This window comes from Watersipora subatra, chromosome 3 (genome assembly GCF_963576615.1).
Source record: "Watersipora subatra chromosome 3, tzWatSuba1.1, whole genome shotgun sequence".
In the NCBI taxonomy this organism is placed as follows: domain Eukaryota; kingdom Metazoa; phylum Bryozoa; class Gymnolaemata; order Cheilostomatida; family Watersiporidae; genus Watersipora; species Watersipora subatra.
Window position 1 is genome coordinate 48,428,988 of NC_088710.1, and position 27,632 is coordinate 48,456,619.

The 27,632-nt window shown below is 36.6% G+C and overlaps 1 protein-coding gene across 1 annotated transcript; it reads right to left on the reverse strand.

The window, feature by feature from the left end:
- Positions 1-196: 196 nt before the first annotated feature.
- LOC137390672 (uncharacterized) lies at positions 197-27,632 on the reverse strand. The gene is made up of 17 exons (XM_068076996.1): positions 27,453-27,632; positions 22,444-22,581; positions 17,200-17,272; positions 15,008-15,034; positions 13,749-13,925; positions 12,680-12,784; positions 12,238-12,366; positions 11,913-11,969; positions 11,548-11,736; positions 11,054-11,158; positions 6,936-6,998; positions 6,238-6,276; positions 6,084-6,131; positions 3,487-3,543; positions 3,059-3,159; positions 2,440-2,606; positions 197-973 (listed from the first exon to the last, which is right to left on the reverse strand). Exons 1-17 carry the CDS (start codon positions 27,630-27,632, stop codon positions 457-459), a joined length of 2,172 nt encoding a protein of 723 aa, XP_067933097.1. The 3' UTR covers positions 197-456.

Below are 27,632 nucleotides of genomic sequence, written 5' to 3' on the forward strand. Positions count from 1 at the left end.
TCAGCCCTCGCGGTTCACACAGTTAGACAAATCACCTGTCTAAACCTTACACAAAGCTCATAGAAATCTCTAGACGCGAAAGAGTGTTATTGAAAATGTATTTTCTATAACCTTATAAGATTATTATGACAAGATATCAAGGTCTTATGTAATATACCAACTATACACAGAAAATAGATTCATTGCAGCATTTTACAAATACATGTAGGTTTATTAGTTTCATTTACGATGACCTTTGAGTTGTCAAAGTACGAGTACAGTAACTGATGTGTGATGAAGTTGTTATCTGTCTACTTGGGCTAACCTCTGGGCTACCTGACAGTCAGTTAGCCCTAGTACACGTACAACACTAATCGCTTAAGTATTTGCTTAAATATGTCGACTTTTTCTGCTGACGGACACATTCCGAACTGTAATAAATAATCTGAAAAGTAGCCCTCAAACCTTAGGTGACAATCAATCTGCTAAAATCGGGTACGATACAATCCTGCCGTTGTCCAAGACCATGATATTGGGGGTGTTGGAGAAGTCATAAGCGAGCATTCTGTTTTTCCCAAAGACATTGGTGAAAGGAATGGAGGCCTGAAGCACACTGTTCGAATAAAGGTCGTAAATGAATGAGAGCTGTGCATTTCTGTCGGTGGCGCTGTCGAGAAGATATAAAATACCGTGGGCTATAAACGAGTTAGCGTAGTCACCCCTCATCACCGTAACATTCCATGTTTTCTCAATATCCAAATAGTTGGGTTCGAGTTTAGCCACTAAGAGAGAGTTCGGGTACGCTTCTTCTAGCTCCCTCTCTTTAAAAGCGTAAGCCACCCACAGTCCGTTTTCATCCACTGCCAAGTCAAAATAGTTGTAGTCAGTGCTGAAGAGACTTTGAGAGCTTCGATGTAATGCATCGTCGATGGTAAGCTGCGCTGTCACAGCCAGCGTCTTCAGGTCATACCTCGCAATCATACTCAATCCAGCCCTGTAAAGTTTAATAGATAACTACAACCCCAGGTACAACTTGTAGAACATTTCTACGTTCAATCTGCTAATGCGACCTCCAAAGTTTTTGCACCAGTTAAAAATAAATATCACTTTTAATTTTATCCATTAAATTATGATTGTCGTCTTATATCAAGGTTGTGCTCAGGTCACCTCTAATAAGATTCCTTAGCACAGCAAAATGCCTGTAGCGCTCTGCAACAGCCAACTACTTTTGCTGAAGCAGCGGCTAAACTTGTTACCTATTTGTTAGACGCTAGCAGCAGTTGCCGCTAAAGGCTAAGATTCAAGTTCGACCTTGACATGAGCTGTTTATGAATCTGAAAGTGATTGCCAGGATGTTAGTAAAATGTAAGTTTGGTAGTCCTGTTAAAATTACTATGACTGTCACTGCTATTACTAGCACGCTGGTAGTCTCACGTGCTATAAGAGGTAGTCCGTTGTAATAGCTATGCACACAATTATTCTCAAATTTGGAAAGGTGCCATGTTTTTTCCTAATACGTGGCTAACCTACTGCTTAACATGGCTTCCAACAGACCAACAAACAGACAGATGGATGGACTCTTATTATAGTAAAGATTCTTATTGCTTCTATTATCGTTATTACCATTATTTTTTTCATTTCTAAGAATAATCATATTGAGTTAGTGATTGCAAGCATTGCATACATCACCGCTGTTAATTAGCTATAGAATTTTCATCAATTGTTTTATTAAAAAAAGGCAGAGGATTTCTGAGATGTGGAAAAAAGCTCTTCATGTTGTGTTGATGACTCAAGCTGGTGACCTTGGAGGCAGTAAAGGATGTAACAAGTTGTGCAGTAGTTTGACCTCTAACCAACTCAGTAACGTACACAAAATATCAGCACTCACAAATATTAGTGTTTTAATAGAAAAAACAACCTTAAAGTTTTAGTTGTAGTTAGCGTGTCTCCTAGCAACCCTCATAAGCGTCAAGCCTTAATTATATCACACATTGTGTGCTTGATAGGTGCTCTATGCTGCAAGTACGGCGCAGATTGAAAAGAGGGTGTTATCCAAGTTTCTAAATAAAGCTTAGTTTCACGCGTTGAGAAAGCAAATGCTATTCAGGTGCAAATGTAAAAGATTAGAGTGCAGGTATGTCAATATTTACACTCATTAATTTAAGAGGCACTTACTTGTAAATCAATTTTTCAGTGGCTAGCAACTCTACAAACAGATCCTGCCATTTAAACCTCAAAACTTAACTTATAGCACAAGTACCTTTTATAGACACCGCTCTGTTGTAATTATTTAAAACTGCCAATGATTTTATACTAACTCACGATTTTTAAGTTGAATTAGGAGTTGTCTAATATTGTACACATTGATGATCATGAACAGACAACTTTTAATATGAGCATACATGGCCCTTTAAAGCGCCAATTGGTTCATGCGCTGATATCAATATAGCTAAAAGTCACCTGTGGAAATAGAAGCCTCCTCTGTAGACAACCCCACCAGTGCCGTAATACTGGTCTTGCATAACGTACTGCTTGCTGTAGTTGCCACTTGTCGATATGAGTGTTGCAATCGAGCTGTACTCATACAGGATGCGCCCAGTAAAGTGTGTCGTTATGTAGACTTTTCCCTGTGTACATCACATATTAAAGTAAAGTTATAAAAATTGAAAAGGCAATTATAAGCTGGAATTAAAATTATTGTAGACATCGCAAACTTGTAAATTATGTATGCATGTTTTTTGCACGAATGTTTGTAAATAGATATTAGCAAAATATTTTGCTATATTTGTAACTCTAAAATTTTTTATTATTCTTGTCAAAAAAATTCAAATGTGTCAACAATAGTTTTTAAAATTCTGGTAAAATCATTTAGAAACCAAATGTAATTAAAATTTCGTTTTTAGGAGAAAATTTTATCGAAGCCTTGATTCTAAATATATAATTGAGTAAATTTTATGTTAAAATTTTTATATAAATATTCATTATTAGTAAAAGAAGTTTACACATGGCTATTTTGGGAATAAAATCTGTCTCAATAGGATAGAATCAGACAACATATCTAAGTGAAATAAACTATTACATTTGTTACATCTGTTGGGTCACTGTCTACCATCCAGGCTCCCCACTCAGAATCAAGCTTTCTGTACAGCACTGGCTTGCCTATCTTCTTTATAGTTAGGTCTACAATAAAAATGTATGCCGAAATAGAGTAAAAATAGAAATTGAATTTTTAAAATAAAATTTTTTGGTTTCTGTATATCGACACTCAATGGTCACAGTAGTCAACAAACTCTGCAAATTCTCTCTGACACCTTTGAGTTTAGAAAAACTGATTTGTTTTTACATGCAGCTCAAAAATACCGATTTTAATTTATGTGTCGACAGCTTAAAAATAACATTTCTAACTTGAAACACAAATTTGTGACACAATCTTCTCTCCAATGTTGAAAAGTAACAGTCTATTACTTGTACAGTTTATCATTTACACCGGGTGTATGATTTTCCTACCTTCCTTCTTTTCAGGGATCGTACTATTCTGAAACAACAGATGGATGGGTGTAGGCCCTGCCAAATATAACACATATTTTTCACATCAACACACAAGACAGACTTGAATGTCCTAAAGACAGAAAGGAAACAGAAAATCACACCGCTGAGTCACAGGTCAAAGTTAGTTCTAATAATAAATCTATTGTTAGATTATAGGCTATAAAATTTAACTAATGTAAAGCCGTAAAATTGGTTTAAAGCAGTTTTTTGCCTATAAAACTTTTCAAATTCTATAGGCAAAAACTAAATTGAAATTTTTTTTAGTTATCTTCTATAAAATGTTATGAATTTTATCACATCGTCTATTTATCTCAAAATGGCGACTCAGAAGTGAGATGGCAGATTGATACCTCTATGGAAACTAAAGGTAAGAGACAGAGAATGGGTAGAAATTGACAAGCAATAGAGTATTCACAACAATTATATTCGTACAACATGTATGTTGTTAGATTTAATAGACATCAACATAATACGGTACCAGTAGATGGATCTGTGTGGATAAACAAAAGAAGAGTTTTGCAATAGAAATATGTACATAGTTGAGGTAGCTTTCTATGTAATGGAGTCTAGTACTACTAACTCAACAGGAAGGCAGAGAGTAATGAATATATATATGTGTGCGTATGGATAGTGTCTAGTGCTGTGCTGACAAAGAAGCTCTTATGTTATACATGTATATACCTGGTTGATCACTCTGCATTGCATCATAGTTACAAGAATCAGCATCTATTGAACAAGACAGCGCACAGTTGATAATCAATAATAACAAATCACGCATAAAAAAGCTAGGTAAATGGTATTGCTTAGAGCTTATTTGAGTTTTACACGGTTGACAGGCTTTTTGGTGTCTTATCAACAAAACTAGTTAAAAAGGCAGTATTTGTGCAACTAATGAGCAAACAGTCAGTCAACATTTTTGCTAGTGAGATGAATATGTTCTGTTCAGATTGGGACTTCTTGGCACAGACGTTCTGGGGCAGTACTTTTTGGCCTGATGATTTCTGGCACAGGATTTTTTGGCACAGGTTACAAGTTCAGAATTTATCCATCTTTCATTTTGAATTATGAGTCGACAAATTTTAAGTAAAAGTTGAAGTGAAAGATTTGTACATAACCACTACATTTGCATATTTAACAGATGTAGTTCACAAAATCCTTTTATCAAATTTGGGCGATATGAATGTAAAAAATCATACAAAGAAAGAATTCACACTAAAGATGGTAAAGTGATTAACAAAATAAACTAGCATGACAAAGGATTAGCTGCTGCATCAGTTGAAGCTGATAAAAGTCTGGCGTCAGGAAGTCTGGTGTCAGAATGTCTGGTGTCAGAAAGTCTGGGTGTCAGAAAGTCTGGCATCAGAAAGTCTGGCGTCAAAAAGTCTGGTGTCAGGAAGTCTGTCATCAGGAAGTCTGGTGTCAGGAAGTCTGGCGTCAGGAAGTCTGGCGTCAGGAAGTATGACGTCAGGAAGTCTGGTGTCAGAAAGTCTGGCGTCAGGAAGTCTGGTGTCAGGAAGTCTGGCGTCAGAAAGTTTGGCGTCAGAAAGTCTGGTGTCAGGAAGTCTGGCGTCAGGAAGTCTGGTGTCAGGAAGTCTGGTGTCAGAAAGTCTGGTGTCAGAAAGTCTTTGATCGTATTCTGTTGTACATGCTTAAGGATTTTATTCAAAAGAGCTGACTCGAGTTGCAGTTGTAATTTTGCAACTAGATTCTATTTGATCACTGATATGACAGTCTTATAAAATCAATATAAAATCAATATAAAATCAATATAAAATCAATATAAAATCAATATAAAATCAATATAAAATCAATATAAAATCAATATAAAATCAATATAAAATCAATATAAAATCAATATAAAACTTCTTCAAAAATGTTCATACAGTCGGACCCATACATATACAATGAGTTTGTTCTGAAATCTTTTTTGTATATTAAAACTGTTGTATGTTGGATGAAATATTGAAATAAGAACACATGGTTAATCGTCTAATTCGTTCCAGAGCTTAAAACTTAGAACTTAGGACAACTCCTTAATAAATACTGCAAATAGTTGCACATGGAAAAAACAATTCTTTGCATGAAGATACGTAAAAAGTTCAAACAAATGAATTTCATAAAACTAAAATTTATGCACACAAAAGGAATTCGTAAAGTAATATTCAATAAAAAGGTGTGGACTTATACTTTGGTGATATGTGAACACCGGTGTAGGTTTGACAATGAATAGGTTTGGAGGCATAACATTATCTAACTCTAACGCAGCTAAGTTAACCATTAAGTTAAGTTAAGCTAAGTTTAAACCATTTAAAAGAATATTTTTATCATTTTTATTGTTTAACATGCTTTTTTAATTTCTACTAACCTCTTAACTTGGTTTACAAAACTGCAACTCTTTATTAACTTTTAAGCATCGTCTGTTAGACTTAACTTTGTGTAAAATATTTCCTGTAATTTTAAGCAATTTGTAAAACATTTGTATGTAAGCTTTTGTAAATAAAAACTTAGCTTTTATACACATAAATATTTATGAAACTAGTGTACTGGGTACTTACTAGGGCAGACTCCGGGATCACCTTTTTCTCCACGTGGCCCTTCAAGACCTAGAACATAGGCAATTATTTGCTGAGACAGGGGAAACAGGAAGGGATGAAAAGGCTGCCTTCATGCGTAAGCAAATTTTTAATTCCAACTTTGAGGCTAACTTACATTCACACTGAATAACTTCACCTGGCTCTCCCTTATGTCCTGCAAAAGATTGAAAATTTTGTTAAAGAACACATCAGAGAAAAAGGAAGAGAGAGAAATGCCTTTTGTCTTTCTCTATAGAAACTTGCAGCATATATGTGAGTAATAAAACAAATAATAAGAAGAAAACTAGAATTACCGTAAAAGTGTTTTAATTAATCTGAACAAAATCATTTAAGCAATAAATACTGTGAGCCTAGTTTTTGTTGGAATAGTTCAAAATGTATCGTGGGAGTTACCTGCTCTCTCAAGTAATTTATATACATATCCTCTTTTGTAGAAATTCTGAGGTACTGACTTGGCTTTGTAACAAATATATACAATGTATACAATACGAAGTGTGTTTCATGCAGGGAGTAATAAATCTACGCTACCCATGAAAAAGCTAAACAGCACTCATAAACATCTATGTACATAACAAACTATCAAAGCATGCTCCATGTAAGGAGTGAGAGCTCTACACTACTTCTAAAACAGCTACATGGCACTCATAGACATCTATGTACATAACAAACTCTCATAACATGCTCTATGCAAGCATTAAAAGCTTTACACTATTGATGCAGCAGGTGAATAATACCCATAGACATCTAAGTACATAAGAAGCTGTCAATGTATGAAGTATAGGAAGAATTCATAGCGGGTTAGGTCTGACCAACCTCGTTTGCCTCTACGACCAGCCTCACCGGGAGGCCCAACTACACCCTTATCTCCAGGCTCTCCTACAATATGCATTGCTAAAGTGCGCACCAAGCATCTAGAGAAAGATGGAATAAAAAGAAGTAGGAAAGAGTGGTGACAAGTATGGCAGGTTAGTGGAACAGAAAAATGTAGGAAGTGAATGTACTGCTGCAGGATATTAGTACGCTATTCAACAGGTGACTTTTCTATCCCTTCTATACGCTCCCTTCCATTGCTTCATGCTATTGCTCCCTTCTATTACTCTCTTCAATCCACTCCCTTTTATCAGCTTCCTTCTATCGCTTCCTTTTATCTGCTCTCTTCTATCGCTCCCTTCTATCGCTCCATTCTATCACTCCATTCTATCGTTCCCATCTATCGCTCCATTCTATCGCTCCATTCTACTGCTCCCTTCTATCGCTCCATTCTTTGTTCCCATCTATCACTCTCTTCTATCACTCCATTCTATCGCTCCATTCTATTGCTCCCTTCTATCGCTCCATTCTATCGTTCCTTCTATCGCTCCATTCTATCGTTCCCATCTATCACTCCCTTCTATCACTCCATTCTATCACTCCATTCTATCACTCCATTCTATCACTCCATTCTATCGCTCCCTTCTATCGCTCCATTCTATCGTTCCTTCTATCGCTCCATTCTATCGTTCCCATCTATCACTCCCTTCTATCACTCCATTCTATCGCTCCATTCTATCACTCCATTCTATCACTCCATTCTATCGCTCCATTCTATCGTTCCCATCTATCACTGCCTTCTATTGCTCCATTCTATCACTCCAATCTATCCCTTTTATTCGCTCCCTTCCATCGATCCCTTCTATCACTTCATTTTATCGCTCTCTTTTATTGCTCCCTACTATCGCTCTCTTTTATCTGCTCCCTTCTATTGCTCCATTCTATCGCTCCATTCTATCACTCCATTCTATCTCTCCATTCTATCACCATTGCTAGTATCGCTATCGCTATTCTTTTGTTTTCTAGTAATTATTCTTCTCCCAACAATTATTATTGTTGATAATATGTTTTCATATTATTATTAACTGTAAATATTATTATTTACTTTGTTGTACTATTATTATTATTAGTGTCGTCTGAGCACAGCCAAAGACTGAATATGATGGTATTGGGGGGGTCATAGCACTCTCCCTTACTAAAAGGCTAAGCATTTCAGCTTCTTACAGGTGATGTGACATGTTCCAACCAGTGATGATTTTTGTATGATGAAGCTATTCAAGTCTTTTAAGACACAATTATTTGAAAATGCCTTGTTCACCAGCCCCAGAGCTCTCACCATTTAAGTACCATTAAGTATCAAAGCCTTGAACTTCAATATATAAATAAGTAGTCTTTATGCTAAAGATTTTCATAAAAATAGTCATTATTTGTAGGAAAATAAGAAACACATGGTTAATCATGTGTTATTTTCAGGCGCAAAATAACACATGGTTATTTTGCGCCTGAAATCTGTCTTGCTAAGATAGAATCATAGATCCCACAATTTCCCACGCCTCAATTTCCATTTTGAGGGAATGAACTTTTATGACTTTTCTGGTTCTTTGTTGCTGTCATTTGCACTCATGGCGCAGGTTACATTGACAACGGTGGCTTGCTTTTTTATCATGAGTAATTACGCATCTCTGTGTGGTCTTGCAAAAGTTTTCTCATCAGCGTAAACATTGCGAAACAGCATATAGTAGCCTGATATGCTCATTTTCAGTGACAAGTTGCAGATTGTGCTTTCAAGTTATCTTCAAATCTTGCTACTGTTCCTAGTTTTTTCACAGCAACCGGCACTACACCAGCTGATGTTGACAGCTGTCTTCATACTTCTCTTACTAGATTATAGTACTTGTTTATCTTTTAATCTTATTACCCTCTACTCAGCGTTTCCAGGTATCCAAGTATGGTATACACCTTTGTATTTGCAAGCAGGCCATCTTTATTTAAAAAAAAACAAATTATTATTATTATAATTGTTGTAAAAGTTTTTCTTCACAGTCGTGTGGTGGTAGGTGACTGGTTTTAGTCCGTGTTGAGTCCGGGTCTTAACAAAAGGCCAAAGGATCCAACATCTTCCTCAATTCCACTAAGAGAGGACCTTCCTCAAAATGTGAGCTGTTCCTAAGATGGCTGTTTTCTGTATAGTCTCAAAAGACATGTTCACTCCCACCTCGGCCAAGTATGCTATATGCCTCATTGATATTGTTCTGAGTGCACCAATTACTATTGGTATCACTTCGGTCTTCACCTTTCACAGTCTGTTTATCTCGAACCCAAGCTCTTTGTATTTGCCAATCTTCTCATCTTCCTTCTATACTACTCTTGTGTCTCCAGGTATTGCTATGTCTATGACCTGACACTGTTTGATTTCTTTGTTTATTAGTATCAAGTCTGGTTTTCTAGTTTCGATAACCTTGTCTGTCTGCACGTTGAAGTCCCATAGCAGCTTCACTTTCTCATTCTCCAATACAGCTTCTGCATGGTGGTCGTACCATTTTTCTGTGTAGGGCAACTCATGTTTCTTGCATATGCTCCAGTGCACTGCACTTGCCACTTTGTCATGCCGCCCTTTATATTCTGTCTGTGCGATCTTAATGCATTCGCTGACTATGTGGGACACTGTTTCATCTTTCTGCTTGTACAATCTGCATTTCGGATCGTTTGTTGACTTTTCTATCTTGGCCTTCCTATAGTTGGTTCTTAATGCTTGACCCTGGGCAGCAATGATCAGGCTTTCAGTCTTTCGTTTGAGACATCTCCTCTTCATCCATTGCCATGTTTCCTTTGCCGCTTGATCCTCTGTCTGTCTTAGATGTTGTCCATTCATTGGCTTATCATGCCAGTTTTGCTTTCGTTCAGTTTTTTGATGGTTTCTATACTCTTGTCTTCCATCTTCACTGTTGGTATTTATGATCTTACCCGCTGTTCTTATAAATTTGACTGGGCTGCCTTCTGCGTACTTTTTCAGACTGACTTTCATAATTCACAGTTTCCTCAACACTCATTAATCCTCTTCCTCCTTGGTCCCTTTCAACATATACTCTATCTACATCAGATCTTGGATAAAGACTTTTGTGCGTTTTCATCAGTTTCCGCGTCCTTCTGTCTAGTTGCTGTAACTCAGCCTTCATCTACTGAATAATCCCTACTCCGTATCTGTACAAGGACACAGCCCATGTAATGATAGCGGTAATGAGATTTCCAGCAGTCAGCTTTGATTTCAGCACTTTCATGAGCTTGTGAATGTATTCCTTCTTGATCTTAGCTTTTATTTCAGATTGTTTTATGTCGTCTGCCTCCATAACTCCTATTATTATTATTATTATTGTAAAAGTTTTTCTTCACAGTCGTGTGGTGGTAGGTGACTGGTTTCAGTCCGTGTTGAGTCCGGGTCTTAACAAAAGGCCAAAGGATCCAACATCTTCCTCAATTCCACTAAGAGAGAACCTTCCTCAAAATGTGAGCTGTTCTTAAAATGGCTGTCTTCTGTAGTCTCAAAAGACATGTTCACTCCCACCTCGGCCAAGTATGCTATATGCCTCATTGATATTGTTTCGAGTGCACAAATTACTATTGGTATCACTTCGGTCTTCACCTTCCACAGTCTGTTTATCTCGAACCGAAGATAATTTAATAATAATAATAAATTAATAATAATAATTATTATTATTATAGTACAGTTTTATTTCAGTCATTGGCTAGTTTCAAGATGAGCCCAGGCCCTATTCAATGTTCAAACATTTCTCATATGGCTAGAACTATTATTGTTATCTTAGCATCATTGTTAGTATTATTATTATTAGTACCACTATTAGTTTTATCTTTGAAAACTGCATGAGCAAATTCTTTTAAATATTTTAGCTGAAGGTAGTTTTGTGTATAAAATACTCAAGGTATCAGACTCCTATCAGTTGCCTTCTCAGCAAAGAATGAGTAAATAACTCCGACTTTTCAGACGACACCATGCACCCAATTTTTACTTTGATTTCATTGGCTGTCCCAGATACTATAGTTTGTGTTTATGAAACATATTATTACACTAAGGAGGCTAATCTACCACCACAACACACCGCTACCTTTTAACACCCATGTCAGATTACGATGAATAATACTCTCAACCAAGACTTCTTCCGTCATGTCTGCTCCAGCCTCCCCCTTGTCACCCTTGAAGCCATCTATGCCTAATGCAAGCAAATTCAAGCAATAATCATCTACTTGCTAACCAAAGCACAGCAAACACAAAAGATAAAATCAGTCAGCAATAGTTGGATATTTGCATGCATTAAGATTGTTACACTTTGCTTTCGACTGCTATTCGAGCAAAGCCTGCTGCCGGCATTGAAATCACAAAACAAAGCAGATCATAATTAGTAGTAGAGCAAGTAATGATGCAAGTGCATGAGAAGATAAGTCTTCTCTTCATCAGTAAATCTATTAATCAACTGAACTGAAGTGCTCAAACTATAAAATACCCCACTGAAGATCAACAGAGTGCGAAACTGATTATAAATCATAAGGACTGATAGCTGCTGACACGCTGCCAAATCATGTGCTGCTACTTAAAACCGACCTGGTGGTCCAGCAATTCCTTCTGAACCATTTAGACCAGGAACGCCTGGCAAACCAGGAGAACCAGTGTTTCCAGCTATACCAGGATCTCCTTTAGCACCCTTAAGACCATCGACACCATCGACACCGGGCAAGCCCATTAGGCCATTCTTACCCGCCACCCCAGGTATTCCTGGTGACCCTTTTTGGCCTAGAACACATTCGACATTAAAATTGAGACTAGCTAAAGAAATAAATTATATCATACTTTGAACAGCTTTAATGCAGGCTTCTCACTGCCCTCAAGAAATGTAACACAAATGTTACTTTACAAATATGCAGTATTTTGTTTGTCTTTATCAAAGGTTTGTCACTAGTCAAACCAACCTTTAAGACCAAATCCAGAACTCATTGCACCAGGTTCTCCCTTTTCTCCTTTTTCACCTGCAAATTGTTCAACTCTAACATGTAGAACATGAATGACCACGTCTCGTGGTGCAGTATGGTGAAACCACGCATGCTCAGCCTGTGCAAAACTTCCTGTGTTGTTTTCTTTTCTAAACTTATTATCAAACTAGGTGTTGGGAAATCCTACTATAATCTGATGCTCAGCATATCAAGTACAAAGCACACCCAGTTGACACAGCACTCTTCTAGTCAGGTGCCGACAACTCCAGTAATTAAAACTGTTGCACTCATAGCTTGAAGATACCAGGTTTGCTCATACCAATTGGCCCCGACAAACGACCACAAGAAGATGAACACGGATTATAGAGGCTGAGCCATCCCTTTTCCCCTTTTTGGCCTTTACAGCCAGGCACACCGGGTAGACCAGCTTGCCCTGAATAATTGACCGACCCAGCAAGGTCAAAGAGAGGTCAGACTGATGAAAATAAAATCAGCAATAGCTAGTTAGTAAAGCTAGGCACAGACCTGTTTTGACTGATACCATACAATCAAGTGAATGACTACTGCTATAAGAGTAGTCTGCTCATGGTACTCTTCTGTACCATGAGTAGGCAATTACCCAAACTTTATGACTTGCATATCCTTTATTCAAGTAATATTTTGCAATTGAAGATTTATTTACTGAAAATTTCTTATCTACTACTAATAAAGCACAATAATTTAAAATATGTCAATATTTCAGCTACCTGGAAGACCTTGAGGACCCGCAACTCCCGGCTCACCCGTATCACCAGGGATGCCTGGGTTTCCCATTTCTCCTTTTTCTGCTTTCATGCTAAGCCCTGGACGGCCTGTTTGTGACACAACACATGCAGCACTGTAGCAAAGTAGAAGCAACTAATATGGGGAAGGAACCAGTCAGTAGTTAATGCCAATAAGCAGAGGTTAAATTAAAAGCACAGCGAAGAGAGGTCGTGGCAGCAAAGAATGAGGGAGAGAAACAGAAGTATAGACATAAAACAACTTGTATAGGCAGCTGGTACAAGGCTTAAAGTACAAAAGCTCAAGTAGTGAGTGCTCGTTTGTTAAAACTATATAAATATCAGATACTGTCCATGTAGTGGAAAGTATTCACCATTTTAAAGTATTTTGATATTTCTATTCAATTTATAAAGATTCTAAAATTGTGGCACAAAATTATAGTGAAATAAGCAGATAACATTGTAGTTAAAAACTCTTGATTTAGTTGACTAAATACATTGTATGTATGTCTTACATTGGTTATCAAACAATAACACTAATAATAGTTCCAAACAATTGTGATAATGATAGTGTTAACATTCATAATGATAGTGTTAACATTCATAATGATAGCGTTAACATTCATAATGATAGTGTTAACATTCATAATGATAGTGTTAACATTCATAATGATAGTGTTAACATTCATAAAGGTAGGGGTAATATTTATGTTGAGAATGTTATCAACGTTAATAACAATATTAATAACAATATGTTGAGAATGTACTCACATTAATAACAATAATGAAAATAAAATTTTGAACTTCTTCAAGAATAGAATGTATAACTTAGCCTTCAACAGCTCTACAACGACTGGTCAAAACACCTCAGGCTGAGTAACCTAATTGTTTTCACTTTATAAAGAAGGTACTTTTATCATAGTTGGAACTCTATTGACTGTCAGAAGAATTCAAGGCTAGGTGTCAGCTCTATATTCAATCATTGCTGTTTGGCCAGAATAGGCAGCGTGCTATTAAGTAACTTGTAAAATACTGGCATAAAAACATTTCTAACCTGGTTGTCCATTGTCTCCTTTTGCTCCAGGTAATCCATCTCGACCATCGTGTCCAGGCAAGCCAGTGTCTCCTTTAACTCCAATTTCACCTTTCTGCCCTTCAATGCTCAATCCTGCGAGACCTCTAGGGCCTTGACTCCCTCTCTCACCTTGGTCACCTTTGCTGCCACGACTTCCTATATCAGACAGCAGAAAATGTCTAGCGCATACATCCAAAACATGAGAAATCTCTATACAGCACCTACCCATGATGCACCTGGCCGGTGTTAGTTTAGTTTACAGCATTCATATTTGATTAGGGCTTAGCAGTATAAACCATAAAATTTCAAGTTGTTAACGGATAGGAAATAAGACACATACGAGCTTATCATGTATAAAATGATAAGCTTTCTGACACCACCAATAACAATTTTGTGAGACTTCCATTTTACCTGTTGTCTGCAAGCTGAGGCTCTGATCTCCATAATCTTGATAGTTTTTTAAAAGGCAGCGAATAAGTTATGATAGCACATTAATACAAGCCCATGTTTTAGAAAAAATTCACTTATAAAACTTTATGCATATGACATGCATTACAAAGTACTTTTTACTCATGCTGATTATCACTCAGCCAAAGGTAACGATGAGAATAATTACCTACTCCATATTTTAGGTTGTTTAAAACTATGCAAAAGGAACTGAAACAACAAAATATGTTAAGGAGATTTACCTGCTGGAAAAAACACTCCAAGGTAGTAGACTTTGTACAGGATGGTATTACAAGGTTTTACATTATATGAATTTACAACAAACAGACCTGAGTCAGCTGAACAAACAAACATTTTATTAGTTTTATTTTTTATATAAAATCCTACAAGTTGATTACCTTTTTAAGTACGTTGCGATAAAAATAAAAAAGATGGCGAGTGGGTAATCCTTCAAAGATGGAGTATGGCATCTGCTCAGCTTACTGTAAGCAGAAGCTGTGCGTGTTTCTAAGAGCTATGGCATATAAACAATGGCTCTGTGATTTTGGCTGGACATGTCTGAGTAGTAGCAAGGGAACTTCAAGGACTAGAGAAATGCCCAGTTGCAGAGAGGAATTTAAGGCTGGATGCCAGTCCTGTTATCATCAGTGGCCTTTTTTAAAATTGAGCCCCAGCCTGTTGTTTGCAGGGCAGGCACTCTAAGCAATTAAACTCATAGAGACGAGGCCAGTTTTGTCATCAAAGAAGCGCATCACCACCCACTCAGGGCGTTATTATTACTAAAGACTTACCTCGGTCTCCTTTGACTCCTCTCTCACCTACAGAACATATATATAAACCTCCATAAATACTTGTCCTCTTTCCAACAATACAATGCTCAATTCCATGCCAAACAATGACATCAAAGACATAATATATTTAGTGTTTTTATACTGTGGGTTTAATTGAGTCATTTTAGGCAGGCTGCACTAAATGGAATGCATATAACAGCCAAGCAACTTATTCAACCAATCATGCGCTGTTTTCTATATTTAGTTCCTCCACACTAGCGAATCTCAGCCAGAGCTGGCTTGTACTTGTATACATGTATGTAGTTAGCTAGTCAAACAGTGGCATAAGACAACCATGGGCTCTATAGATACAAGGTTCCTGTGCGCTGATGTTCAGCATTATCTAGTGTGAATGTACATGTATATCAACTAGACTAGTGTGCATTCAGATCTCTAACTGGCAAAATAAAAAAGAAGAAATATTCACTCTGGATTTAGGCTTGAAGGAAGTGCCTTGAGACCACCCACATATGGGACGCCTTGAAACCACCCACATATGGGACACCTTGAGACCACCCATGTATAAGATACCTTCAGACCACCCGTGTATGGACACCTTCAGACCACCCGTGTATGGGACAACTTCAGACTACCCATGTATGAGAGCTGAATGCTATATTTTTTGTAATGTAACTTGCTAAATTTACTTCAATTTATTATTGTTTACTCATAAACATAAGTTAATTTTTACCAAAGTGTTGAATTTTTAAGTTTTAAATTTATTATTTGCCTTAGAGAGGCCAGGAAAGCTGTTTCGGATAATGTTCACACTTTATGAAATAGTCAGCGGTGCAGAAGGATGCTGCTAAAGCAGGTGCTAGGATCTAATTTCCGAGGGTTCACACCACATCACCAGAACAGCGTTACCTCTGAGGCCCATTAGGCCAAAGCCAGGAGCCCCTATGTTTCCTTTAGGCCCAACAAGACCAGGAACGCCTTGTGGACCAGGATATCCTCGCACTCCGATTGTACCACGATCACCTTTAATTGACTCACCAGGCATTCCTGTTTGAAGTTTTTTAGAGAAGTGGATTACATCACGCACTTGCTAAAAGCTATTATATACGGAAGGTTGTCCTATCTTAGCGAGCTTGATGTAAGCTTTTCTCACAGAAACCTTACATAGCTGTATTACTTTATGTAAACACATTAATGAAATTTATTAGTTGGTAAATTAGCAGGAAATATTTATATGAATGCCTGTGGGATGCAAAAAGCCAAGCAATCATTAATTTACAGAAAGTGAATTACAAATGAAATCCCTAAGTAAATGGGCCTTTGCAGACCATCAATAACTGTCTAATCAGCAGATAGATTCTATCAGACTCACTTAGTATAATAACAGTAATTTAAATTTAGGCCTCAGGGCCTTCCTCCAATTTTTAGACAATTCAATCACATTGCAAAAGTTACAACAGACTAACCAACGGCAAATGATGCGCCTACATGAGCAGACAATTCTCATATTCTTCTCATATGATGCACATCAAAGCTACTGCCACCCGATTTTCAAATTGGGATGTAAAAACAGCACATATAAGATCATCCAAATACACAAACAGGATTTATTTTAGATTTCTCGCACGTTGGGTCAGAAGTTGGAAGGCTAGCAAGGAGCATGCAAGAGAGACATTGTATGACTAATAAGTTGCTGTGAGCTATTGGCTAGATATGACAGCAGGCTAATAGCATAAACAACCGAGTCTAATGCCTCCGCTGCTATTTTATTGCACAATAAAGGGGGTGTATAAAAACTTCCAGATCAAAGAGTACTTCTTCCTGTCATCTACATTCTTCCCACATATGGATTCGAATGATTCAAGTGACCAAAGTGTTAGTCTGTATTTAATCAGCTGACAGGAGGCAAAACTAAATGATCAGTTTGTAGAAATGACCTAATTCAAGATAGGTCACTCTTTAATGAGGGCCCGACTTCGATGGGTGAATCTGTGGCTTGAACAGGTTGCATTGCTTATTGCAAGAAATAACAATTACTGCATTTGCAAAGTTCAAACTATGCTATCTGTAAATAATTGTAACATGTTCAACCAATAGCATAGCTTCACTAGCAGACTATGTAGACAGAGAGCTAAACCAACAGTAACATTGGATATTAAAACTTAAAATGGGTGAGACAGTGTAAAATTGTGTACCTTGGTTTCCAGGAGGACCTCTGAGTGGACAGTGGGCGTGAATAGAAACACAGAACTCTGTTAGCGTAGATGCCTGTAACGACGCATGCATACAATTGTTTGTATATTTAGAACAATGCATGCTTGATTGAATATTATTGAAATGCTATTATTTAAAAATTAAAGTTTGGCTGATGTGGAAAACCCAGCTCGGATAACCATAATCTCATTATTTCATGAGCAATGCCATAGAAACTCTTGCGCTTAAGGGCTCAAACCCCTGCTACCTTTTTAAGCACTAGAGATATCCTTTTGTAAATTGCGCTGTTTGGTTTTAAATGACATTTTTGACATATATATATATATATATATATATATATATATATACAGTGTATATATACAGTATATATATATATATATTTGCTTTATTAGCATATATTGTAATATTGATAATAGAGATAATAAATATTCATTAAATAATAAATATTATATATTTACTTGCATATTTGACATTAGTCAAAATAGATGAACTTACCGGTAGGTTTGTATTAAATTTTTCTTTAATATTTGTTGGTGGACTTTGAATTCATGAGGCTTTTTTATTAATATATTTCTGATTCATACATTTTTTCCAAGCAGCATATAAGAGTATATGAAATCAGGGTTGTATTTAGACACCGAGCATCATGAGTGATTTGAGAAAGGTCGTTTGAAATTAAGTCGACTTTCTAGAAACTCTTAAATATCGTCCAAGTTTTTATAGATAAATTAATACAAAACTCATAGTTTCTCTTCTACAGCCAAATAGCTTCAAATATTTTGAATAGATGTTTTACAAGGGAAAGACAACTTCCATATATATGAGTTGGCATTAGAATTGACTCCTCCGCAGGTATGCTGTCTAAGAATGCTATTATCCAGCACGCAAAGCCTTATGTAAAGGCATCAGTCAATAGGTGTTTGCCTGCTAAACTAATATAACTAATTGCCGCTGCCATCCGATAGCTAGGATCCCTATTCGAGTCACAATCGTAACATGCCCTCCACAAATTAGTGGACAGTCAATATTCGTTATGCAATCCGCCGATGGCTGAGCAACTTGCCATTGATTGGCAGCATCACAGAAAAATAATTGCACTGAGACGTGAGCGAGAGATGCACTTTGGTTTATCTCTCGGCGTTGTCTTCGAGACAAACAAAAGGTTTGTGACATCAGTAAGCGATTGAGCTACTCTCCCTCCAGTATCATATTATTGACTGTCTGTAGCCTCCTCTAACCTCATCAATTTTATTATTGACTCAAAGTATAAGTTTATAGCTGGTGCTGAACATCTTTGAGAAGTCCTGATGAACTAATTGTATTTCTTTTTTTCTTTTTCTTTGTCTTTCGGCATTTTCTCTTTATTGGTTGCCACCCATAGTTACATTTTTATCCGCTGTTCCCAGAGATCTGACAGCCTTTCTCTTGAGCTCATCTTTTTCATTGCTATAGCTGTGGCAAGTTCAACATTTTTGGCCTATTTTCTCACCTCCTCAATTTATGTTCACGTTTTTCTAGACTCCAAAATGATATTTCTAACCATTTTATCACGTACCATATCATAGATAAATAAATTCCAGATTTCATCCATCTTATGAGTATGTAATCATACATTGCAAGTTTTTTAGAGAATTGGACACTGAAATCTGCGTTCTTCGATGAATTGTTGTGAATACACTTCAAAGGTGATTTTGAATTCCCTACACATAGGTTAGGCATTTGGGGTAAGCGTGAGGAGTTGTGTACACTTCACAAGTTTAGGAAAATCACAGTACATGAAGATTTTGCCTTGATTTGGGTACACAATGACGTGCAAAGATCAGTCTAGTAAGATTTATTGAAAGTTGATAATCATCAGTGAAAGCCATAGACATCAGTAAAAGCCATAGACATCGGTAAAAGCCATAGACATCGGTAAAAGCCATAGACATCGGTAAAAGCTATAGACATCGGTAAAAGCCATAGACATCGGTAAAAGCCATAGACATCGGTAAAAGCCATAGACATCGGTAAAAGCCATAGACATCGGTAAAAGCCATAGACATCGGTAAAAGCCATAGACATCGGTAAAAGCCATAGACATCGGTAAAAGCCATAGACATCGGTAAAAGCCATAGACATCGGTAAAAGCCATAGACATCGGTAAAAGCCATAGACATCGGTAAAAGCCATAGACATCGGTAAAAGCCATAGACATCGGTAAAAGCCATAGACATCGGTAAAAGCCATAGACATCAGTAAAAGCCATAGATAGAGATCATTTTTGACTTTTTAGGGTTTTTGTAGGCTTCGATAACTGAACGCTTTCGAATGGTTTGAGATGAAAATGTTTTATTGAATTCATTCACTGATCATCAATAAAGTATTTACTCTGCTGATAAAAAGTTGCAGTAAATAGCATATGGAGGACAACTCTAAGTATACGGATACAAGAAGGGCTAAACAAACGCGTGTCTCACTCAATGATAGCTTACGTACTTTTGATATTTTATCTACCGTACCATTCTAGATTATGAGAAGAGAATTGAAAATCATTCTAATAATTGAGTCTCAAAATAAAAGCAGCTTCTTGTTTAGCTGCACTCATAAGGCTTATCCCCCAGATAGTTTGGGCAGTAAGAAAAAATGCTTCAACAAGATAAATCTTAAGTCATCATCAGTCATTGAACTGATGACCTTTCAGTTGCACAGAAAAGTGTTTAATGCCCTGTTGCCAGACTATTCAGGCTAGTGTTCTAAACCACTTGGCTACCAAAGCACTCAGACATCAATAATTGCCTTTTTATTAGTTTTTTATATTATTTTTATCAAGTGACAATAAAATTGGTAGCAATTAATCCAAATTTAAAACAATTTTTTAATTATATGTATAAATCAAACTCATTTCTTGCAAGCGAGTACGCTACTTGAGGTATTTGCCTTTTGTTGAATATATTATACATGTATGTTAAACTAACACTGCCCATTGTCTCCCAGAATAGTCTTGTAATAAGAAGCAATGTTACCAAGCTCATGCTTTCATATAGATGGGTGTTTAATAGTGGAGGATCTAAGTCTAAGATACAGTTAGGCTGAGCTTTTAGAATCTTACACTAATAGTACACTTTTGTACCCTTTCACATTTTTCTTTAGAACAGCTGGTGTTCTCCCGCTGCCCGATTTGGTGACTTATTTTACTAACATTGATGGATTTAAATTACCGAATGGTTCAACTCCTTCATATATCATTGATATGTTTTAATATTCAAGTACCAGATGATTTTAGTTTGTTCTTACCAAAATATTTATTCAAAAATCTTAATGCTGATTTTTTTAAACTTTTGTCAAAAGAGATAAGATGTATACGTACATAGCCTTAGTAGTTCCAAGTTTTCCTTATATATATTTTTTGCACTTATGTCATCACATGACAATACCTTCTTTTCATTTTATTGAGACCAAATGTAAAACTCTTTTTTTATAAAAATGATTATGAACTGCCCAATAAAAATATAAACAGATATAAAAAAGATTAATCACAGTTTTGATGCCTGCATGGGTGATAACTAGTGTAAGTAATCCCTTCAAGATCCAGTGTGACATCTGCTTAGCTTATTGCAAGCAGAGGCTGTGCGTATTTTAAAGAGTATTGCCACACAAGAGATAGCTTTAGGATGTTAGCTGAACATGTTGCGGTCTAGTGACAAGGGAACCTCTATGACTGGAGACATGCCCAGTTGCGGAGAGCGATTTAAAGTTGGATGTCATTTCTGTCACGACCACTGGCTTTTTTAGGAATTGAACTCCCAACTTGCTGCTTGTAGTCAGGCATTCCAGACCGCTAGTTCACACCACTAATAACTAGTGCTAACCGGGTCATTGTTGTGCATTCCTACTTTTGTAAAAGCACCTACATCGGGTACACTCCATAAAAGATTAAGCTGCTCTCTGAGTTAAATAAATAATATTTAATTTAATTAATGGGATATATGTATATTTTACAAAAATAAAAAACTTATTTTATTATAATCCATAAACCAGATGAGTTTAAAAATCCATAATTAATTCCCTTATAATGAATAATAAATGTCTTGCTGAGTCTGTTATGCAAATATGCTGCTTTTGACATGCCTGATATTCCATATTTTTTCAAATGTGCAAGCAAAAGCTTTGAAAAGATATTATTTGATAATTTTCTGTTTGTTATTTCTTGATAACAACTCCGTGTTATTGTATATATGAAATTCAGTGTGTGGATATCTAGGTGAGACAGTTCAGAGTTTTAGAGTGAGGCAACAAGCCAACCTGAACAAATGGAAGCCTGAGCTTTTAGAACGGCAGCTAAAAAATTGCAACGAGTATTGCTCACCCCTCCCTTCCTGCCTGCTAACATAAAAATGTCTGCCAACATTTTCATGCCTGCAATGCGAGATATAAAGTATTTACTTTTGATTCGCTCTAAATATAGAGCATGTCCACCCAGATTCAGTCGAGTACCAACTAGACTCAACAACACATTAGGCTAAGTGTATACTTGTAGGAGCTAAGCTTGTTTTGGCATTAGGAGCTGCACCGCCGACACATATCCTGAGAGTTCATTAACACCCAGGTGCGTGCGAATAAATAGCATCCACTCCTGCTTATAGCCAGAGTAGAGATAAACACAACTCAGCACTTCAAATAAACGCTGACTATCACTACATATTGTGAAATTGAAAACTGAGATGTTGAGCTTCTGACCTTTGACCTTCCGATCAAAAAGCTATGTAGGTGGGCTGCCTAATTCTAAGACTATTGTTTCAAGTCATTTTGACAGCTCGCCTTGATTTAGCTTTCTTTTTGCAGTCAAGTATTTATGGTCTTGTGTGAGTTCCTATGCTGTTATGGGCTGACTAAAATTATTTTAGGTCAAACATCGCTGTTAACAACAGAATAAAGGCTGAGACAACAGTTTTTATAATCACAGAAAGCCATTCATAGCCAATCGTATGCCCTTTCACGTCAAACTGTCACATTTCACCATCACTTCTCCTCACCTGTATAGAGTGTCACTTCGTCTCAAACTCTCATATTTCACCATCACTATCTCACACCTGCATGCAGCACCCTTTCACTCCAAGCTGTCATATCTCACCATCACTACTTCCGCACCTGTATAAAGTGCCACCTGCTGTAAGCTGTCAAATCTCACTGTCACTTTACCACTCTTGCTTGCAGTTATAAGTTAAAACAAGACATACACTTACGCTCAGTTGGATGCCTTCATCTATGGCTATGAGCTTCTCAGAGTTGATATCTATAGTGGTGAGAATATTTGCTCCTTCACTGCTCTGGCTGCTTACCTTCCCAGCATACACATCGCTCACAAACCGATCCTCTCTCTCCTGTAAAGACAGCAATCATCGCTGACTATGATAAACAGACGCATGAGTCAGAATATGTGAATATGGCAAAAGAGAAACAAAAACCATGGCAAAGAACATGGCAAAGGATATGGCATGGATGTTTTTGCTTTTAGAAATAGAATAAAGTGTAAGATACCTCTAGTAGTGAAACTTAACAAGGCTAGAAGTACTGACATATAACTATAGCTGAAGTGTATAGACAATATTTTATGGATATGTTGCGAGGACTAATGTCAAGGGCAACAAACCTATAAGCAAGTCTCTCTGGTAAAACCACATTACTTAAATATATACAACGATAATTCCTGCTTCTGTCTTCTCATTTCGTTTTGGTGTGTAATGACAAACACCCACAACAAAAAACCTATTTTGTATCATACAGTCGAGCCTCTATATCCGATCACATGAGTGATGATTTTTGTAACAAACGAGGCCAAATTTGAGCAGATGTTTGATTCAACACACAAAATAATTCCAACATAGAACATTCGAGAAATTCTTAAAAAACTTAAAGCTTTGTTGGTGAAAGTGAGAAGGCTAGGAAAAATTAGCCATAAATGTAAGAGAATATATTTAAATGAAAATATATAGGCCACGTTTAATTTTCATTTAATATAAATCAATATATCTCAATACTTCTGCTTTTTGTTCTTGTGTTCCAAAGCTAGAGCAACAATAACAGCCTCTTTGTGTCTATTATGAGTTTAACAATTTAATTTTTCATACCATTTTATATAATTTATTTTATTGCTATGTATAATTGCTTGCAATATATATTAAGTAGATATCAGAAATATTTGGTCGATGTAAGGAGCTAAACTAATCACGGTGTATTCTTATGGGATCTTGTGCACCAACATATGATAGATTTACTTTACAAAGTAAGTTTTGGAACAAATTAACTTTGTCTAGGCGAAACAAATATAGTTCTTCTGACACCTCAAGGCCTTGGTTTGGTCACATATTAAATAGAGCTTGAAATTTATATAAGTTTTTTAAGTTTGACTGATTATAATTAGAGCAAAATGTTTTTGTTAATCTTCAGAAAAGCAGACCAATGGCAAACATGGCATTATAATATATTTATAGGATGGACATCGGTTACTTCTATTCTATGAAATTAAAATACACATATTATATATCCACACATTTAATATGACTAAAACGCTTTCTAAAGAGAACTGTACATTAAAAAAATAATTTTCATGGACTAAAATAATAATAACATGGATAAGGTGAAAAACTTAGCTAAAGTTCACTATAAATCTATTTTACACAACCACGCTACTCAGGTGACAAGCGGTAGCATTCACTGCTTGTTACCTGGAAAGAGGGTTGCGCAAAACAGATTAGTAGTGAACGTTAGCTAAGTTTTTTCTTCCCTTACCTATTATTATTATTAGTTTAATCCACGAAATATCTAATTATTAATATTATTATTATTTTAAACCATGGAAGATTCAATTATTAAAATTATTGTTAAAGTTTTTCTTCACAGTCGTGGGGTGGTAGGTGACTAGTTTTAGTCCGTGTTGAGTCCGGGTCTTAATGAAAGACCAAAGGATCCAACATCTTCCTCAATTCCACTAAGAGAGGACCTTCCTCAAAATGTGAGCTGTTCCTAAGATGGCTGTCTTCTGTATAGTCTCAAAAGACATGTTCACTCCCGCCTCGGCCAAATATGCTACAGTATATGCCTCATTGATATTGTTCCGAGTGCACCAATTACTATTGGTATCACTTCGGTCTTCACCTTCCACAGTCTGTTTATCTCGAGCCCAAGCTCTTTGTATTTAGCAATCTTCTCATCTTCCTTCTGTACTACCCTTATGTCTCTAGGTATTGCTATGTCTATGACCCGACACTGTTTGATTTCTTTGTTTATTAGTATCAGGTCTGGTCTTTTAGCTTCAATAACCTTGTCTGTCTGCACGTTGAAGTCCCATAGCGGCTTCATTTTCTTATTCTCCAATACAGCTTCTGCACGGTGGTCGTACCATTTTTCTGTGTAGGGCAACTCATGTTTCTTGCATACACTCCAGTGCACTGCACTTGCCACTTTGTCATGCCGCCCTTTATATTCTGTCTGTGCGATCTAACTGCATTCGCTGACTATGCGGGACACTGTTTCATCTTTCTGCTTGTACAATCTGCATTTTGGATCGTTTGTTGACTTTTCTATCTTGGCCTTCCTATAGTTGGTTCTCAATGCTTGATCCTGGGCAGCAATGATCAGGCTTTCAGTCTCTCGCTTGAGACATCCCCTCTTCATCCATTGCCATGTTTCCTTTGCTGCTTGATCCTCTGTCTGTCTTAGATGTTGTTCATTCATTGGCTTATCATGCCAGTTTTGCTTTCGTTCAGTTTTCTGATGGTTTCTATACTCTTGTCTTCCATCTTCACTGTTGGTATTATTATTATTATTATTATTATTATTATTATTATTATTATTATTATAGTATGCATAAATATTTACCCCTTTTCTTATTTCTAACATTAGCAATTTTTTAACATCATGTTTCAATATAAATGTCTCCAAGTTAGAGTAAAGTTATTTTTATGTTCATAGAGTCATGGCAGCAAGTTTGTTCTTACTTGACAATGGACAAAGGTTAACATTTACAACGTCTATGAATTACCTATTTCTCTGCTATGGAAAGAATTACTTCTTAAAAGCATGCATGAATGTCTTTACAATTTTTTGCGCCAAAACACCGCTTATGAGTTTTAGTAAACTTTTTACTCTCATTTTTCCATATAACTACACTAGAGATATTTAAATAGTTGCGAGTGTGACCATTTCCATTGGCCAATCAAAAGCCTAGGTGGTATAAGACTCAGCGGTTTCTGATGTGACAAGCTTTGCTCACGGGCTCAGACTCAGCCAATTTAGCAAAAACTATTTATAGTGCCTTCTGCTGCTTGTTCAAGGTATTTGCCTGCTAATGACCATTCCTCTGATCATAAGATCTCTAACAAGCTGCATATGCGGTTATGGGCTTACTCTCTGATAGCCTGTGTTTATTTACATTGTGTTATGGCCATAAAAGCTTGTTGTAAAAGCATTTGTGAGAAGGGAGAGGAATGATGCTACAAAACTTTTTTTTGTAAAATAATATTTTCAGCCTTGCACAATATTGTCTTGTTTATGCAAAACATTGGCTTTCTATAAAAATTGATTCAAACCATCTGGCAACATGTATTGTAAAATATATGGAAAACAATCTGAGAATTGTGCTCGGAGTTGTTTTTCCTCATCTGTATGAGTCTCTCGAAAATTTATTGTAGTTTTCGCTGGGTAAAAGTATAAAATAATAATATAATACAATAATATAGTAATATGATATAAAAATATAATAATATAATTATGTTAAATTATGCATTTAGCAAGTAAGAATTTATGGGAGATCATAGAAATTAACTGAACTTTAACAAAAAATATACATTTTGGTCAAGCGTTTGGATGATTTCATGTGTTCTACATGTAGGTTTTACACGATGGGTACAGGTGTGGTGTTTAGAACCCATTGCTTTCCGATAACAATTGCAAGAGTATTGTGATAGTACTTGCACTAATGAGGTATATAAGAGTATACGATAGCCGATTCGATTAAGGTATGTCGACAGTTGATAAGTGCAGACCTGTTGATGCAACGTTTAAAAGCAGTGGCCTGAGGTCTATTAATTGCTCAATGTTTTAAGCTATGATAACAAAATATTTTGAGGCAATGGTAACCAAATTGTGGCCTTAAAACGAGCGTGTTCAAATTGTACTAAAACGGTTTTGATGAACTCATTTGTATGTCATCAATAGAGTAGTTACCATATGACAGATCTCTAAAAGTGATGTGAAGAGGACAACTCCAAGTAGTAAGCGTAGTAATGCATTACTAAGTTTTCATACAGAGATAGTGTAAGGATACCTGGTTGTACCAGTGCTGAAGCGCTACGTTGGACAGACAAACAGATCACGTTTCAATAGGGCGCTATAGTAAAGTGATGGCTGTGCGACATTTTATGTCAAGGTTGTATCTTAATGGCGCGACCTATGCGGACACGGAAGTGCGGCGCCATTGGTCGATAAGGCCGTTTTAATGGCACAAAGATGGCACATTGCAAAGATGTTTTGCTTCCAAACAGTGACACTGAATCACGACAGAATGAGACTGACACTGCTGATTCCATGATAGTATTGCAGCGTTGTATGGGGACATGTCACTCCGCTGTCGCTGTATGAAAACTTGGTAATTATTACGCAGCCAGTCAATGTATATATTTTGGGATATTTCGTCACGTGTACCTCTCTAGGGTAAGTATAAGAAATTCTAAAGCGGTTTTTGTAATTGTTGAGGCCCTGTGTTTATTTACGCTAGTAGTAAATAGTAAGCAGGCATTGTGCAGAATTTTTTTCATTTTCAACCCGCTAGCTCCCAGCATGCGTGTAAATTGTCAACACAAATAGCTACACTGCTTTTGCGGCAATAATCCATGAACGCTTTAATTGAAGAATATTGTCCTTAATGTCTTCGAGTCTCTAATCAGATGGGTGTTTAAAAGGCAGCTTCTCAGGAACCAGTTGGAGGTTTAAAACCAAATATTTTGGAAGACCAGGCAGAAGGGCGAAGAGCAAATGCATGTGAACTTGGGACAAAATGTGGAAATGTATAGCGTTTACTCAGACTAACAGACAGACACACACAATGACTAAGTAGGATTTATTGATACATGTATCGATTTTAAAACTCTCCAGCTCGTAGTAGTTGGAGAAATTGTAGATTTTGTTTTTGGCTCAGAACTTTCGGTTCAGTGGCAGTTAAAAAGTCGTAAAGTTAACACATTTAATGTCTTACCTGCCTCACTGTTATCTCATTCTCTATGCTCTCTCGCACTTCCAGCAGCATCATGAAGCAGACAACGAAAAGGGCAAGAGTGACAGCGGATAAAAGACACACAAGTGTATACAAGACCTTTATGTGTGTCCACGTCCTGGTTGTGATGTCATTGTGTGATGAGATACTTGACATAGTCAT